Genomic DNA, 14,078 nt, shown 5'->3' with positions numbered 1-14,078 from the left:
TTGAAAGATTACCTGCTATACTACTTATAGAATCATAGAATAGTTAGGGTTGGAAAGGACCTTAAGATCATCTAGTTCCAACCCCCCTGCCATGGGCAGGGACACCTTACGCTAAATCATATCCCCCAAGGCCTCGTCCAACCTGGTCTTGAACACTGCCAGGGATGGAGCATTCACAACCTCCCTGAGCAAGCTATTCCAGTGCCTCACCACCCTAACAGGAAAGAATTTCTTCCTTATATCCAATCTGAACTTCCCCTGTTTAAGTTTTAACTTGGGTTCCGTGTTCAAGACGCCCACATCCCTGACTATGACACCACCCTTTTAACCATTTATTAACCTGGCCAATCCTCCTAGCTTTTTTTAGGTCCTCCCCTGTACCCGGGAAAATTGATGAAACGACCACCTGAGCTCCAGAGCCCCTAACCACCTCCCCCAGGGCTCTGTAGTCCTTCTTTATGTTCCCCAGGCTACTACTATCTATATCCCTAGCACCCACATGTATCACCAGGAGTGGGTAATAATCCGTGGGACTTACTAGAGCAGGCAGCCTCCATGCCACATCCCTGATCTGTGCCCCTGGTAGGCAACACACCTCCCTTGAGACGGGCTCTGGCCGGCAGACAAGTGCTTCTGTCCCTTTCAGTGTAGAGTCCCCTACTATGACCTGCCGCTTTTTCCTGGCAGCACCAGCAGAGATCTTTTTACCAGTGCATCAGCCTGGCTGTTTCTGGCTTGCGTGCGCTTCCTCATTAGCCCCCTGCAGAACAGCAAAGCAGTTCTGCGTGGGAACAGGGGATTTAGGAGGAAGCCCCTCGCTTTTAATTGTCCTTTTCCTCCTTTTTTGTTGTTGTTTTTTTTTTTGTGGTTTTTTTTTTTGTCACTAATTCCCAGCTTCCCAGGTTAACGGCCTCCTTCTTTCCTTCATGAGGTAGAGGTGAAGCTCGAGGCCCCTGCCCAGTTTGGGCCGGGAGCAAGCATTCCTGCTTCCTCTCAGCTTCCCTGACATCTCGCAGCCTACTGACAGCGTCCCGCAGCTCAGCCCCTGCTGCAGGAGGACCTCCACCAGGGAGCACCGAGTGCAGCCCTGCCCATTGTGCACCCTCCCCTCACCAGACCAGTGCAGGCACTCTCTGCACCCCGAGCTCTGCACTGCAGCCTCCCCTCTCACCGGCTCTGTCTGGGTGCCTACGCTGCCACCGCCGGGGCAGCCAGAGCAGAGCTCCCGGACCGGGCCCTGCTCATACGCCGAGTGCTCACCATCCTGCCCGCCTGCCTGCGCAAACTGCCCCGACCCGCTCTGTTCGCCGCGCTCCCTGGGGCAGGTTTTTACCCACTCAGGGCTGGTGCCGCTGCTCCTGCCTCCGCCCGCTGTGAGTCCCTGCTCGCTCTCGTCAGCTGAGCTGCCGGCTCCTGGGCAGGTCCCGTCAAGGACTTGAGGCTCCCTCGGTGGCTCTTGGCGCTCTGAGTTGAGGCTCCTGGACGCTGATCTCCCCCCCTCCGACTACTTACCTATCATCATGCACTTGTTCCTCTGCTAACAGCCATGCAAAATACAAACTGTCCTGGCACCCTTGAACAGCTATTGTGCATGACTTGGAGCAGGACCTGGTCCTCCACCAAATAAATATGCAAGACTTGTGTGGCTGCTGAGGAATACCATGCCTGCTACTGAGAGATCCACAGGGGGGACACACACTAGAGGAGCCAATGAGCACAGGGGACAGTAAACAAAACCTACACATACATATTTAAAACACACACACACACAGAGAAAAGATCTAAGAGGTTATATAATTCTTCTGGAAAAAGAATGGCAAGAAGCTTCTCTAAAGCTAGGATTCCAGGGAGCTTAAGCTACTCTAATAGCAGAAATTACTCTGAACATACTTCAACATTTCAAATAGCATTCAAACACTGATGTAACAGTGATAAAACTCCAATGTCTCGGACACTTCAATTTGTTTCACCATTATCTTGCTATGATTGAACTGGCACATATGTATTTAAGGTAATAAAATGCCTAATAATGAGAATGAGTAAAGCGATTCTCTGACCAGTCCAACATATTTTTATATGGGTAAAAACTGGATGTATTTGCTTTCATTTGAACTGTTTTCCTTGCTATTTCACATGAAATTTTGAAGGCAAATTTCAAATTCTCTTCATTGGGAGGCACAGACATTTTAGAAACAAATAGAAGCCAATCAAAACTGAGTATCATCCACATTTTTGAAAAAAAAAAAAGGGCAGAAATTAATATAGAAGAATGCATAAGTTATTGAGTACATTAATAAAACAAGTTTCCACAAAGTAGAAAAAAAAAATCCCAGTGTCTAGACGGGGTTCAAAATTCATTAAAGAAATTTATTCTAAAAGCACAAAAATGCAGTAGCAGTACCAAAGTCATCATCCCAAGTCAAGAAACAGGCCTTACAACCAAGTATACAAGGTTAGCCAGACTCACCTTCCCTCGCTGATTTTTGCTTTATCTCCTTGACATGAGAAATTCTCAATGTAACCTAAACTGCAGTTGATCCGTGTCCAGTCGGGCTGGCACACAGCAAGGAAGTGAGGACGCAGTCTGCCTATGGAGTACTTGGCAATGTCTGTCAATGACTGGCTAGCAGCTGCTCCAAAAATGAAGGTCCCAATGGCTTTGTAAATAGTGGCTATGTAGTTATTTCTGACAAATGAGTTTGAGTGCAAATGATTACAAAATACAGAGAGTGTCTCTCCTAGGATTATCTGAAAGAGAAATAAGGATGACAGTTAAAATATAGATAATAGCTTAAAAATAAAGATACTACTGTTATTAATATGCACACATGTTTCAGAAATTAATTTAATAAACATTAAGCTGCAAATTTACATTTTCCAAGAGTCAGCAATAGTCATGCCCAAACTTTAAACATTTATGTAGAATGTAAAAAAGCTTTCACCTTATCCTTCTTTATGTTGAACTTAATGACACTGATTTTCTGAATACTTGTGAAAACAAAGCCTTCTCAGAGTAATGTTTATGCTAATTAGGATAAATTAGGCATGCCCTAATTAGAAATACTGTGCCCAGTATAACATTTTATTCTGCATTTATTCAGCTAAAGTTACACTGAGCAAAATTTTTGTATTTCATCATAAAGTTATTAGGGTTTCTGTGATGCCAGAGACTCCTCTGAAGGGTCTTCATTTCCAGATGTGGAAGGCCAGTTATTTTAACAAAGAAAATTCCTGTTCCTCAGGAAAATTAAATCCTACCAGGAGAAAAGCAATGAGATTAGGGCAAGACAGGCATTATTGAGGTCTTTCCAAGGATTTTTCACCCTGCATGTCCAAGATAGATGCATCAAGCACTGACAGGAATGCAGATTTAATTTTATTTTCCTGCAACTCTGCCTTTTGCAGAAACTAAGTTCTTCCTCAAGCAAAGTACAAAATGTCACCCCAGACAGATTGAACACTGAACCAGATGGTCCCATGTGGTACAGAAAGGCTCAACTCATATGGATGATCAGATGGGTGGGGGACTGTATGCATGTATGTGAAGTGACTTTTAAAGATGCTGTGCAGATTAAATGATGGCTCCATCAGCCACTTAAGTGTGACAACTCAGGGATCCCAGCAAAGCAGAGCTTTGATGAATTAAGCTGTTACTAGACACTCTTGACACCTGGGCAGACAAATGTGCAAAGCTGTCAACAGCTTTGCACATTAAGGCAAACAGACAGTCCCATCAGATGCATGACACTTCAGTTTTACACCCTGCACCATACCAAAACATGGACTGAAGCAGAGAAAGTTTTCAGTAAAGTAGATGTGGGTAAGCTCTTATAGAAAATATACCTCTTAATGAAGACAGCTGAACAGAAATACCAGTCATGACTCATAAATAATGAAGCTCTTTTCAAGAACACTGCTACAAAACCTTCAAGGTCACTTATCTCAGGTGAGATGACTAAAAATTAAGTGATCTCAATGCAGCTACTTCACTGGACACAGAGTATTTATCTTCTATAATCTGACTGAGCACTGAGTAAAGGATATCAACATTTACTTTTACCATCTGACTTTAAAGCAACCTTGACAGAAACCCCTGATTTCACAACTGAAAGGTGGCAACTTTGTTAGCTAAATGTACATGTAGGCTCACATGGAGACTGGATAAATGCAAAGGAAATACACCCGCTGAAAGTTAGTTAATTCACATTAAGCCTTTTCTGACTCGGGAAGTCCCCGAGCTGCAAATGGCTGGTAGCAAAATACTGAGGGCAAAACAACAATCTTCACTTGCTCATATGTTCTTCCTCAATCATCTGTTTTGACTGCTGCTAGAAATGAAGTAACAAGCTAGATGGACTTCCGCTGTGACCAAGTACTGCTGCGCTTAGGTAGTACTGACTACCAACGCTAGTAGCAGCTTTAAAAAAAAATCACTCATATGTTAAAAAGCAGGGTCTTCCAGTATAAATGATTTGTCTGACAAAACAGAAAAAAAGCTTTAATCTGCTCCAGAAGTGTTTCCATAGGCTTTTGAAGCAGTTTTTCCTAAGAAAAGGAAAACTAGGTAGAGTTACAGCCCCACATTTCTAGAGTTACAAAAAGAAAAATTCCACCCAGGAACAAATATAAGCTACAAGCTACCCTTTATGTTGAAACCTAGATAAGAAATTCCATGCAATCCTTACACAAGAAACAGCTAGACTGCAATAATTTTAACGTGATTTTAACCCATTATCCCAGAGAAACAGCTGGTCAATACTAAGGTTTACACTTAGCTGCTCCTTTTCCAGCTTTGATTCCTAAAATATACCTGGATAAATATTTACACACCTAAAAATCTTATTTGGCATAAAAGTTTAAACTCTGCTCTCAAAGTGTAGCTCTGATGAGCTTGGATGTCACCCAACACAGAGCTGTGAGTGGAATCTGGAGCTTTTCAGTACACCCGGACAGTGATATTGAAGATACTATTGAAGGGCCACTGTTAGAACTAAAACGCAGTCCCATGAGACTTGGGACACAAAGTGGTTAACTGGTGACACCCAGCTCTCCCCGCTGCCCATGCCCACCACCACTTTTTGCCCCAGCATTGATGTTGTATACTTTCAGGAGCTATTTTGCTCAACCTAGCTCAAAGGAGCTCAAGGAATTTCAGACAAGCCACCACAGGTGGCAAAGACAGTGGGACCACACCTTTTCTCCATAGTAAGCTATTAAGGTGGCTCAGCTGATAGCATGTAAGCACATCTTAAGGATACAGAGTCACTATACACGTGAGCCAGTTCAACTGAGCGAGGAGCTGTGGTCAACGAGGGAGATCCCAAACTGGCTGTTGGCGAGCCAGTCTCTCCAGCTCACTGATCTGGGTGTGAAGGGGAGGGAACAACAGTGCCCCATTTCCAGCCAGGTTAGGTGCAGTATGAAAGTGAGTCCCAGCATTAATTCAAACATAAGTGGACCCAGTGTTTTATCATGACCTTCAGCAAAATACCCACTGAAAAGCTCCCTGGGTAACTTACTCTTTTTATTCTGGTTATGCTTTTGGTAAATTCTGGCTGGAACCCATAATATTTTTCTGTGAAAGAACTTTGTATCTGTTGTTACACTTTCACACAGAAGTATTTCCAGTGACTCTGAGAAACAGAAAAATGCTAACTTAATACTATAATTCAAGCTCATTCTGGAAGTAGTAGCTCCCAAAATAGAAAAAGCTTGAGACAGTAATTTAAAATACATTAGTGCTAGTCTTAACTGATATGCTAAGGGAGGAAAAATTTTTACCTCTCAGACTACAGAATTAAGTCACCCAAGTTCTAAGGTATTCTTTTTTTTGTTCTATAATTGTAGTTGTTTGACCTCAACTGAAAATAATCTTTTAGTTATTCTTGTCAGAACACCGTTTCTACTGCTTCAGCAGCTTGTCTGAGGGCATTATTTTAAAGTCAAGAAATCCTGTAGAATACAGTTTTAGAAGTCTGTATTAACAGATTGCCCCTCCTCCCTCTTCCCAAACCCCACTGAAATCAAAGGCAATGAAGAAAAATTTAACTTACAACAATTATACTGAAAGGAATAAGTATTCCTGCTAACAATTTATAAGAAATGGTGTCCTCTTTGTATGGATACCGGATGGATTCATCACTACAGAAAACTCCTCTCTGGAAGGGTATACGTCTTGAACTGAGAATTGCAAAAGGCAAGCCAGCTAGCAAAAAGGAATAAAAAAATACATTACAAAAGCAACACAAACTCTAGCAATGATTATACCCCCACATTTCCAAAGAGAAGTGCATAAAGAGCAATGGGCATGCAGCAAGTTAGGAGGTTATGCACTTCCTTTGGCCAATGACTATTGCCTTGTCTTTGTAGCTCCCAGGAAGGATCACTGAATGAAGGAGAGCAGGACAGGGTTCCTCTGACCTTGGCATTTGTGGCACATAAAGCATGGAAGCATGCGAAAACCATGACTGAGTAAACAGTTCAGTGACAATCCCCAGCTTGCTCAATCTGTTGCTACTGCCACATTATATTCCCATGAGGAGCAGTTGCCCCTTTATACCTTCTCTGGACAACTTTACAATCAGAAGAGCATAAATCTCATTTTATAAAAGCAGAAAGGGGGTGCTTCTCAGGGAGTGCAAGTGCAGAGGGAGTTTTCAGGAAGATACAGAAAAAAGGAAAGAGTTGCACATGCCTTCAGTCCCCTCGCTTTGCATACACTGGATAGCTCCCCAGAGCAACCTGGTCACTGCACAAGCCCTACAACCTCTGGACACAGAGATTTTATTCCCCTCTCTTCCTGAAAACAGGAAGCCTTTGGCTTATCCTACACACAATAGGACATAAGATGACGGCACACAATACTTTGTGCTATTGCACTTCAAAAGACCTGCAACACTAACCAAAACAATCATTTGTATACCCAGCTTAAAATAGCACTAAAGACTAACAGAATCACAATTTAAACCTCTGATCCTCTATCCTTGACATATGTACAACATCTGCACAATCTGTTTTCTGATGAGAAATTCAACTATTTCTGATGAGAAATTCAACTATTTCTGATGAGAAATTCAACTATTTCTGATGAGAAATTCAACTATTTCTGATGAGAAATTCAACTATTTCTGATGAGTACCCTCAGAAAGAAATATCTATGTGGGGGACTAACAGGAATGTTCAACAAAACAGCCCCCTTTAACTTAGGGATATCCAGCTCACTGACTTTGAAGTGCTTAAAAGCCCTTGATTTTGTCCTCAAAATTCAGCAGTACTGCACATAAAATGCAAACCCATTTGGAGACACACAATCATACAGGGGAAGACACTCATAATCTACCACTATGGCATCAGAAGGATGAAAACCAGCCACATTCCTTCCTGCCAGAGAAAGATGTTGCTGCAGTCACAGTTCTCTTCTCAGGACCTTGGTGTCAGGGTCTAGCCCACCTCTTCCATTCCATGTATACAGCTAGCCCCAAATAAGTGTGTACAAACAAAAATAAACATAGAAAGGACAGGAGAAAAGAAAGGCAGGTAAAAAATAGAAAAGATACCAAGCAAGCAGTAAGAGAAGCATTATGGAAGAGAAGAGAAACACTAAGTTATGCAGTCAGGATTTAAGAGAACTAAAAAAAAAAAACCAAAAAAAAAACAAACCAGAAAAGACCAGGGGTCCTTTTAACCATTTTCCCCCTTTAACATATACCCATGAAATCCTCCAAACTAATCCTGACTCCAGGGCCCATCACAAATGAGACTACACTCTGGTTTCACCAATGACTGGTCTTTTAATTCACACCATATTTAATTCAAACACTACTGATTTTTTAGTTCACACCATAAAGTGACTTCTTAAAAGAATACTTCAGCTTAAAAACAGAAGACCAAACAACAAACTAAGGTGAAAATTTTCTTGAAGTAACCTGATTTTGCAGTTAACTACATTACACTCATAGTGCTAATGTACTCCAGGTAACCCTGTCACAAAGTCAGTCACAAAGAATCAAGTATCTACTGTACTGTTACAGTAATAAAGTAAAATAGCATGAAAAAAAAAAAGGCAGGAAAAAAACATCCACTGTCATTGTGAAGAGAAGTTGTTTCCAGTTCTGTGCCAGCAGGACTACACTAGCTCTGGAAACTGTCCAAGCACACCAACAAAAGCAGAAGAACAACAGGATGGGCGAAGAGCCAAGCCAGAGCCTAGCCAAAACAGTGAACCATTCAGACACCGGCCAGCACAGCGCTCTGGAGCCAGACTCTGCTGTACAGTGCAAAAACACAACCTTTCCTACCAGAAAGGGAAAAAAGAAATCACTCTCTCTTTCTCCTAATAGTAAGCATGGCAGGGTTTATGAAAAACACTGCAGCCCTGACCTCATTTCTGCCCTCCCCTCGCTCGTGTTGGTATTGTGACAGCATGTCATGAAACATCACCAGTTGTTTAGAAGCAGTGTGCAGTAATGATGATGGAAGATGACTTGTCAAAATAATAATTCCATGGTCTGTTTCCAACACCATTTATTCTATAATGTAGGTATGGAATGAAAACTTCATACTTTGCCCTGCACACATACTAACACCAGATTCTATGCCATATGTTTGAGAAAAAATTATTTTTTAAATCTCCAGAACTGGAGAATGAGGCTTGCACAAATAACAGTCTCTTAATTTTTTACATGTTTACTTCTTTAGAACAGGCAGTTCAAAGCATCATGGTAAATCAGGTGCTTACAAAATCAAATTCAGCCTAGAAAAACCTTATCGCAGCTTCAGGACACTGCCACAAATACTTGCAATCAAAGGTAGATGGCGTCACTGACATCGCATCACCAGCTCTACATCAACCTTTTAAAGACCTGCTCTATGAATAAAGGTGTCACAGTGGATTCCTCCTCATTTCCTTCTATTCACACTTGAATGTTTCAGCTTTTCAAGGTGGGAGATAAAATTTTCAGAGTGGTGGGGTTGTTCAGGTGTTGTGAGGGGCTTTTTTCCTTATGAAATTAGTTGCTGCCAAATTAGAAATAGAAAGCAACGGCTTGAAATGCATGCTTACTCTTCATCAGTATTGAGATTATGATGTAATTAGTCTGCAATTGAGTGCAGCATCCTCCTGTATCAAGATCATGCAAACAAAATAACAAACAACTCAAGTTTTATTTTTGTTTTGCTTTTTAAGTAAGAACCACCTAAAGTTATTAAAACGCCTTCTCTTCCATAATTTTTTCCATCTCTTTTAACCTATCTGAAGCCAATCCCACTTTGCTAATAAAGAAAGAAAACTTTATCAAGTTTCCTGAGGACATAACCAGCAAAATTCAGGTAGGATTTTAGTATGAGTCTTAACAAGATCCAGGTATCTACCTGGTCTGAAGTAGCAATTAATTGGAAGAGCTATGCACTGGAATACAGCACTGCTGAAAAAGCTTATATAGCAAGCTTCATGAAGTTGTTCTTCAGTTTCCCCTGTGTAACTGATTTAAAACGTAATTCCAGCAGTCATTTGTCTAATCACTGTCCTCAGCACATTTCAGTGCTGAAAGGAGACATGTTCCATGAAAGCATGAGGTGAAAGATTTAAGTTGTTAAAAAAAAGCATTACAGTAAAATTGATCAGATTGACTTAACACTGTTAAACTGAAAACTAAAGTCACAGAACTACATTTGTAATTCACATTTTGCTCAATGCAGTTATTAGCCTCAAAAAACAGTACTGGCTTTTGATGTCCTTCGGTTAAAGTACTCTCCAATGTCAATACCTACTCCCTCAGAACACACTCCATAAGCAGGTTTAAATTTACTTCTTTTAAACACACATAAATTGGTTTCACTGTTAGATATTGAGAGGTAGGACAGAAGGACAGAAGTAGAAGGTAAACCAGAAGGGCAGCAACTCCTACTGTTTCTGGCAAGTAAAGCCGTTTAGAAAAACTTCTTCTAATATATAGGGGGTTTGTTCTGTTTTAAATGAATGAGCAAAGCCTGTTTTTTTAGGGATTTTTTAAAGAAACAACAACAAAAAAAATCAAAAAAAAATCAAAAAAACCCACAACCCGATTTAAAATCCCTCAAAAGAATTCTAAAATAAAATCAGGTATTTCAAATATATAGCTTAAATACTTTCTGCAATGCAAGCCTCCCTCAAAGATAATGCAGAGACAAGGTAAAAAAACAAAACAAACAAAAAAGTTTGGCTTTTTCATGAGTACAAGTAGGACAAGCAAGCAGAACTGGCAGCAAGTGATGAAAGGGAAAAACCTCTTACCAGAGCGAGTACAACAGAAGGGTTTCCCTATAGTTTATTGACATGTTACTTTTTCACCTTCAGAGATACCATAATTTCACAAGACAGGAATATGTTTATGCATCACAGCAGTGATTTCTGATTATGAAACATCAGGAGGACTTGATATCACTGAAGACATCAAATGGTATTTGTCTTCAGAATGGTACAATTATCTTTAGTGTCAAGGTCTTTATCTTCCCAGATACAACTGAAGAACAAATTTTACTGTACTTCAGGAGGTGGTATACTTTGCCAGAAGATTTATCCACATAAAAGTCTACAGCAGTTTCTCAAAAAAAGTAGCAAAGATTCAACAGCAGATCACTGGGAAAAAGCAATACTGCTACTCATCTGCCACAGTCACATGTTGCCACAGAAAAGCAAAAGAAAGGTCCTGCTTTTTCCTCCAAATATCCCCTTTTTCCCCAAAAACATGCTACAACTTCTAAGGGCAGAGTTTGTCCCATTAAAAAAGGAAAACTTGTAAAAATCAGTTGAGCTCAAGTTTCACATGAAAGTACAAGAAACTGGGGAGTTTAAATACTCATTTAAAGTAAGGAGTAACGATGGGAGGTCATTAAAGGCTCTCTACTGAATACTTCCCATATGAGAATACCAAAAAGCATCCCTGATGTATAATTCATCTTCCAAGTCAATTGTAACACAGTGAAGAAATTGGCTAAAGGGAAGATGACAACAGGTATGTGAAGAGGAACTATAGGGTTGGGAAGAGGTTACCAGTAGGGTACTCTCAAGAATAAAGCCAACAGTCTGGTGTTACACAGTTCATATGCCAGCATTATTAATGAATAACTACTAGATATACTGCTGACACAGTATATCTATCTTTGATACAGTGGAAAATCAAGGTCAGCCAGTTCTGCCTGCAAAACTAGCTCTTGAAGACTGAAGGAACAGAGCAGATAGATTTGTGCAGTACTGAGTCTGGAGTCATGCACTTGGAGGTTAAACAATCTGGATGAGCTGGGAGCTTGTCAGTTCAAAATATGAGGGAAAAATCATGTCTGCTTCCTATGGTTGTTATACGTCAATATAATAGTGTGACCAGTCTTTAGCCATCTTTTAACCATCTGACAAGAATTTCTTCTCAAATAGTATTCAGTCAGAATTTGCAAACATGTTTGAATTATCTGTCTTAAATGCAGAGACAGACTGCTAAGGTATATTCCTTATTATCTCAGAGCTAGAAAGGTTGGGTTTTGCACAGTTCAACAGAATGTAAGGGCTGTAAGTCAACTAATTGCATAGGCAGTAGATATCAAAGAGCAGTGCTGATCCAACAACAACCAAGAAGTAAGGAGCTGCAAAGATAGCTGGCAATAAAGATATACATACTGAAAGAGATACACAGGCCTCCAAAACAGTCTTTCAGTCAGAATACAAGAGGTAGAAACACATGTAGTTCAACTGATAAGACTAAATCTTTTAAACAGTCATGGCACATTCATCCAAAAGTCTGGCTTATAGAACCTAATGGATTGGATTTCCATAAACATCCTGTACAACACATGCCTATTTCTTTCCAAGTTTCTAATCTCGCCACAGAACTAAAAGCTGATCATGACCACTCTGGTGACAAGAAGGAAAAAACACATTATATGCCACCCTTGAGTGGTCCTTTCCACTTTCCTCAGGAAGGAAATCACTTGACATTTATCCATGCTGTTATTTCATCAACCAGGTTGCCCTCTTTTGTATTTACTGCCAAGTAGCCCACTTTACTGCCTCACTGCACATACTCTTCTCTAGGGCACTTATGACTACAATGAACAGAGAAGACTCCTGGAGAATTCTACTTGGTACCTCCCTCCATTGTGAAAGCCAAGGAGCACATACGCCTACTGTCCACTTCTCACATTTCAATGAATTATTTATACATTTAAGCATTCTCCATCTAATCTCATTATTATTTAGTTTCTTGATATTTTGGTGAAGTAATCATTTGAATGTACAGATCCGAATACTGGGTTTTTTTTTTATTTGTTTTCTTTAATTCTACCTTTAGCCTGAGTATGCCATCCTCCTGAAGATACCTGAAGGATTGAGAGAAGTACAGCATCAAGTCCATAGACTTAGCAACTCCCTGCAAGTGATTTATTTGAAATGAACTGCAAATCACTGGAGAAGTGATCTGTACACATTCCAAACTATAAGTGGTGCTCCTCAGATCCAAACTGAGCATACCAGAACACCCTCACCATGGATGGGGCAAAAGTGGGGCCAAAGCTGGATGGAGCCAACTGCCATTTCTCAGCCTCTGTCCCCCACAGCACTGACTGTACAAAGGAATTACTGATCAATTTGACCAAAACGCATCACTTTGCACATTAACTCTTCACATAGCATAAACGCGTTGTTATTACTATGTTGGCTTTAAACAGAGTTTGAACTAACACAAATTAGCAGTTTATTTTTCAGGGTAAGATCAAGTTCAGAGGTGACACAGATCTGTAGGATTACCAAATGAACAGTCAGTATCCAGCAAAACTCATGCCAGATTATGAAGTTCAACAGCATTGCCACAAAAGATTTCCAGTACCATGAAATTAAAACATATGAAAACCCCCATGAAGATAAAACATTACTCCTTTCTAAAAGTTTACCAGGTAAGAGGCAACATCTTGTTCAGAGCATTACAAAATTATTAATACATAACCTGAAAGTTAAAAGTTCACTCTAGTGTCAAACAGCAGGATTAATTTCAATTAACTGCAAAGCCATCAGTGGGCCGTAAAGCTTCGACACTGCTGCAAACGAAGTGCACATCTGCCACTCGCACAGTCTTGAATATGTTTTCTTACAGTCCCCTACTTTATCAGTCTCTGCCACAGTAGCTAAACTTGTCCCTCAAGAAACATATGAACTAGCCTGGTTAAGTGTTTATGTTGTTAATTAAATAGGTTCTTTCAGTAAGTTTCCATGCAAAATCTATCCCTTTTACAAACAGAGCATAAAAGATTAGCGTCTTTTGCCAGAATCAGTAATTGCCTCCAAAGTACAACTGTGCTAATCTGTAGCAAGGAAAAATTACAGTCTGATCATTGATACACATGGTGGAAGTAGACATTTGTGAAAACATTAAGCCTAATGCCTAATACGTTAAAGCTGGCACAGGAGCAAAAGCTACATAGTACCCTTTGGAGAAATCATTATGATACTGAAGTGTTCGCAAAACCAAACTAAGAATGTTTTGGTTTTGTTCTTTGAGGTAGAAGACAACATTACCTGACCAGCTACATATCTTCTGGATGCGTTAAAGGTGGAGAAACTAAGACTTCTACAGGCCCATAACATTCCTTTCAGTCACGTAAGTGCCAAATAGCAGAGCTCATCCCAGAGAAGTGACTTACTTAAAAGTCTGTTTACTACTGAACACTTCCCCTATAAGGAACATAACCTGATAAGGGATTACACTGCCTGTTTTAGTAGTAACAGTTTTGGCAAACCACTTTGTTTCTCAGAAACTCAGCGGAGCACTTCCGACAAGTTAGAAGAACTGAACTCATCCCCTCGCAAATCGGTTCGTCATACAGAAGCTCACCAGTGGGCTGCATCTCTTCAGCTCCTGAAAAAGGCAGCCAGGAGAAGCTTTGGCAGGGAACTACAAAAAAAAAAAAAGACTGCTCAGAGCCTAAAACAGGGAGCAGATGAAAGTCAGCAACTCCTGAGTTGCTCAGTTCTTCTGCTCCTTTGGTGAGAAGGATGTTTCAAAGAGGCCTCCTTTGTTCTGTGCTTCTTCTCCCAGTCACACCTACCCTTAAATCTA

The 14,078-nt window shown here is 40.6% G+C and overlaps 1 protein-coding gene across 2 annotated transcripts in view; it reads right to left on the bottom strand.

The window, feature by feature from the left end:
• PLPP1 (phospholipid phosphatase 1) overlaps nucleotides 1–14,078 on the bottom strand; it is a 59,301-nt gene that overhangs the window by 24,792 nt on the left and 20,431 nt on the right. The window contains exons 2-3 of one of the 2 annotated variants that reach the window (XM_062604305.1): nucleotides 6,054–6,205; nucleotides 2,468–2,748 (exon numbers count right to left, since the gene is read on the bottom strand). In XM_062604305.1, the coding sequence (XP_062460289.1) occupies nucleotides 2,468–2,748; nucleotides 6,054–6,205 (433 nt within the window). The remainder of the gene's footprint in view (nucleotides 1–2,467; nucleotides 2,749–6,053; nucleotides 6,206–14,078) is intronic. The other variant, XM_062604304.1, reaches the window with a different exon arrangement.

This window comes from Pezoporus occidentalis, unplaced genomic scaffold (assembly GCF_034315485.1).
Source record: "Pezoporus occidentalis ecotype Australia unplaced genomic scaffold, CSIRO_AGI_Poc_V1 ctg85, whole genome shotgun sequence".
NCBI classification, from domain to species: domain Eukaryota; kingdom Metazoa; phylum Chordata; class Aves; order Psittaciformes; family Psittacidae; genus Pezoporus; species Pezoporus occidentalis.
The sequence above is the reverse complement of the archived record's forward strand: the minus strand, read 5'-3'. Positions and strand labels throughout refer to the sequence as shown.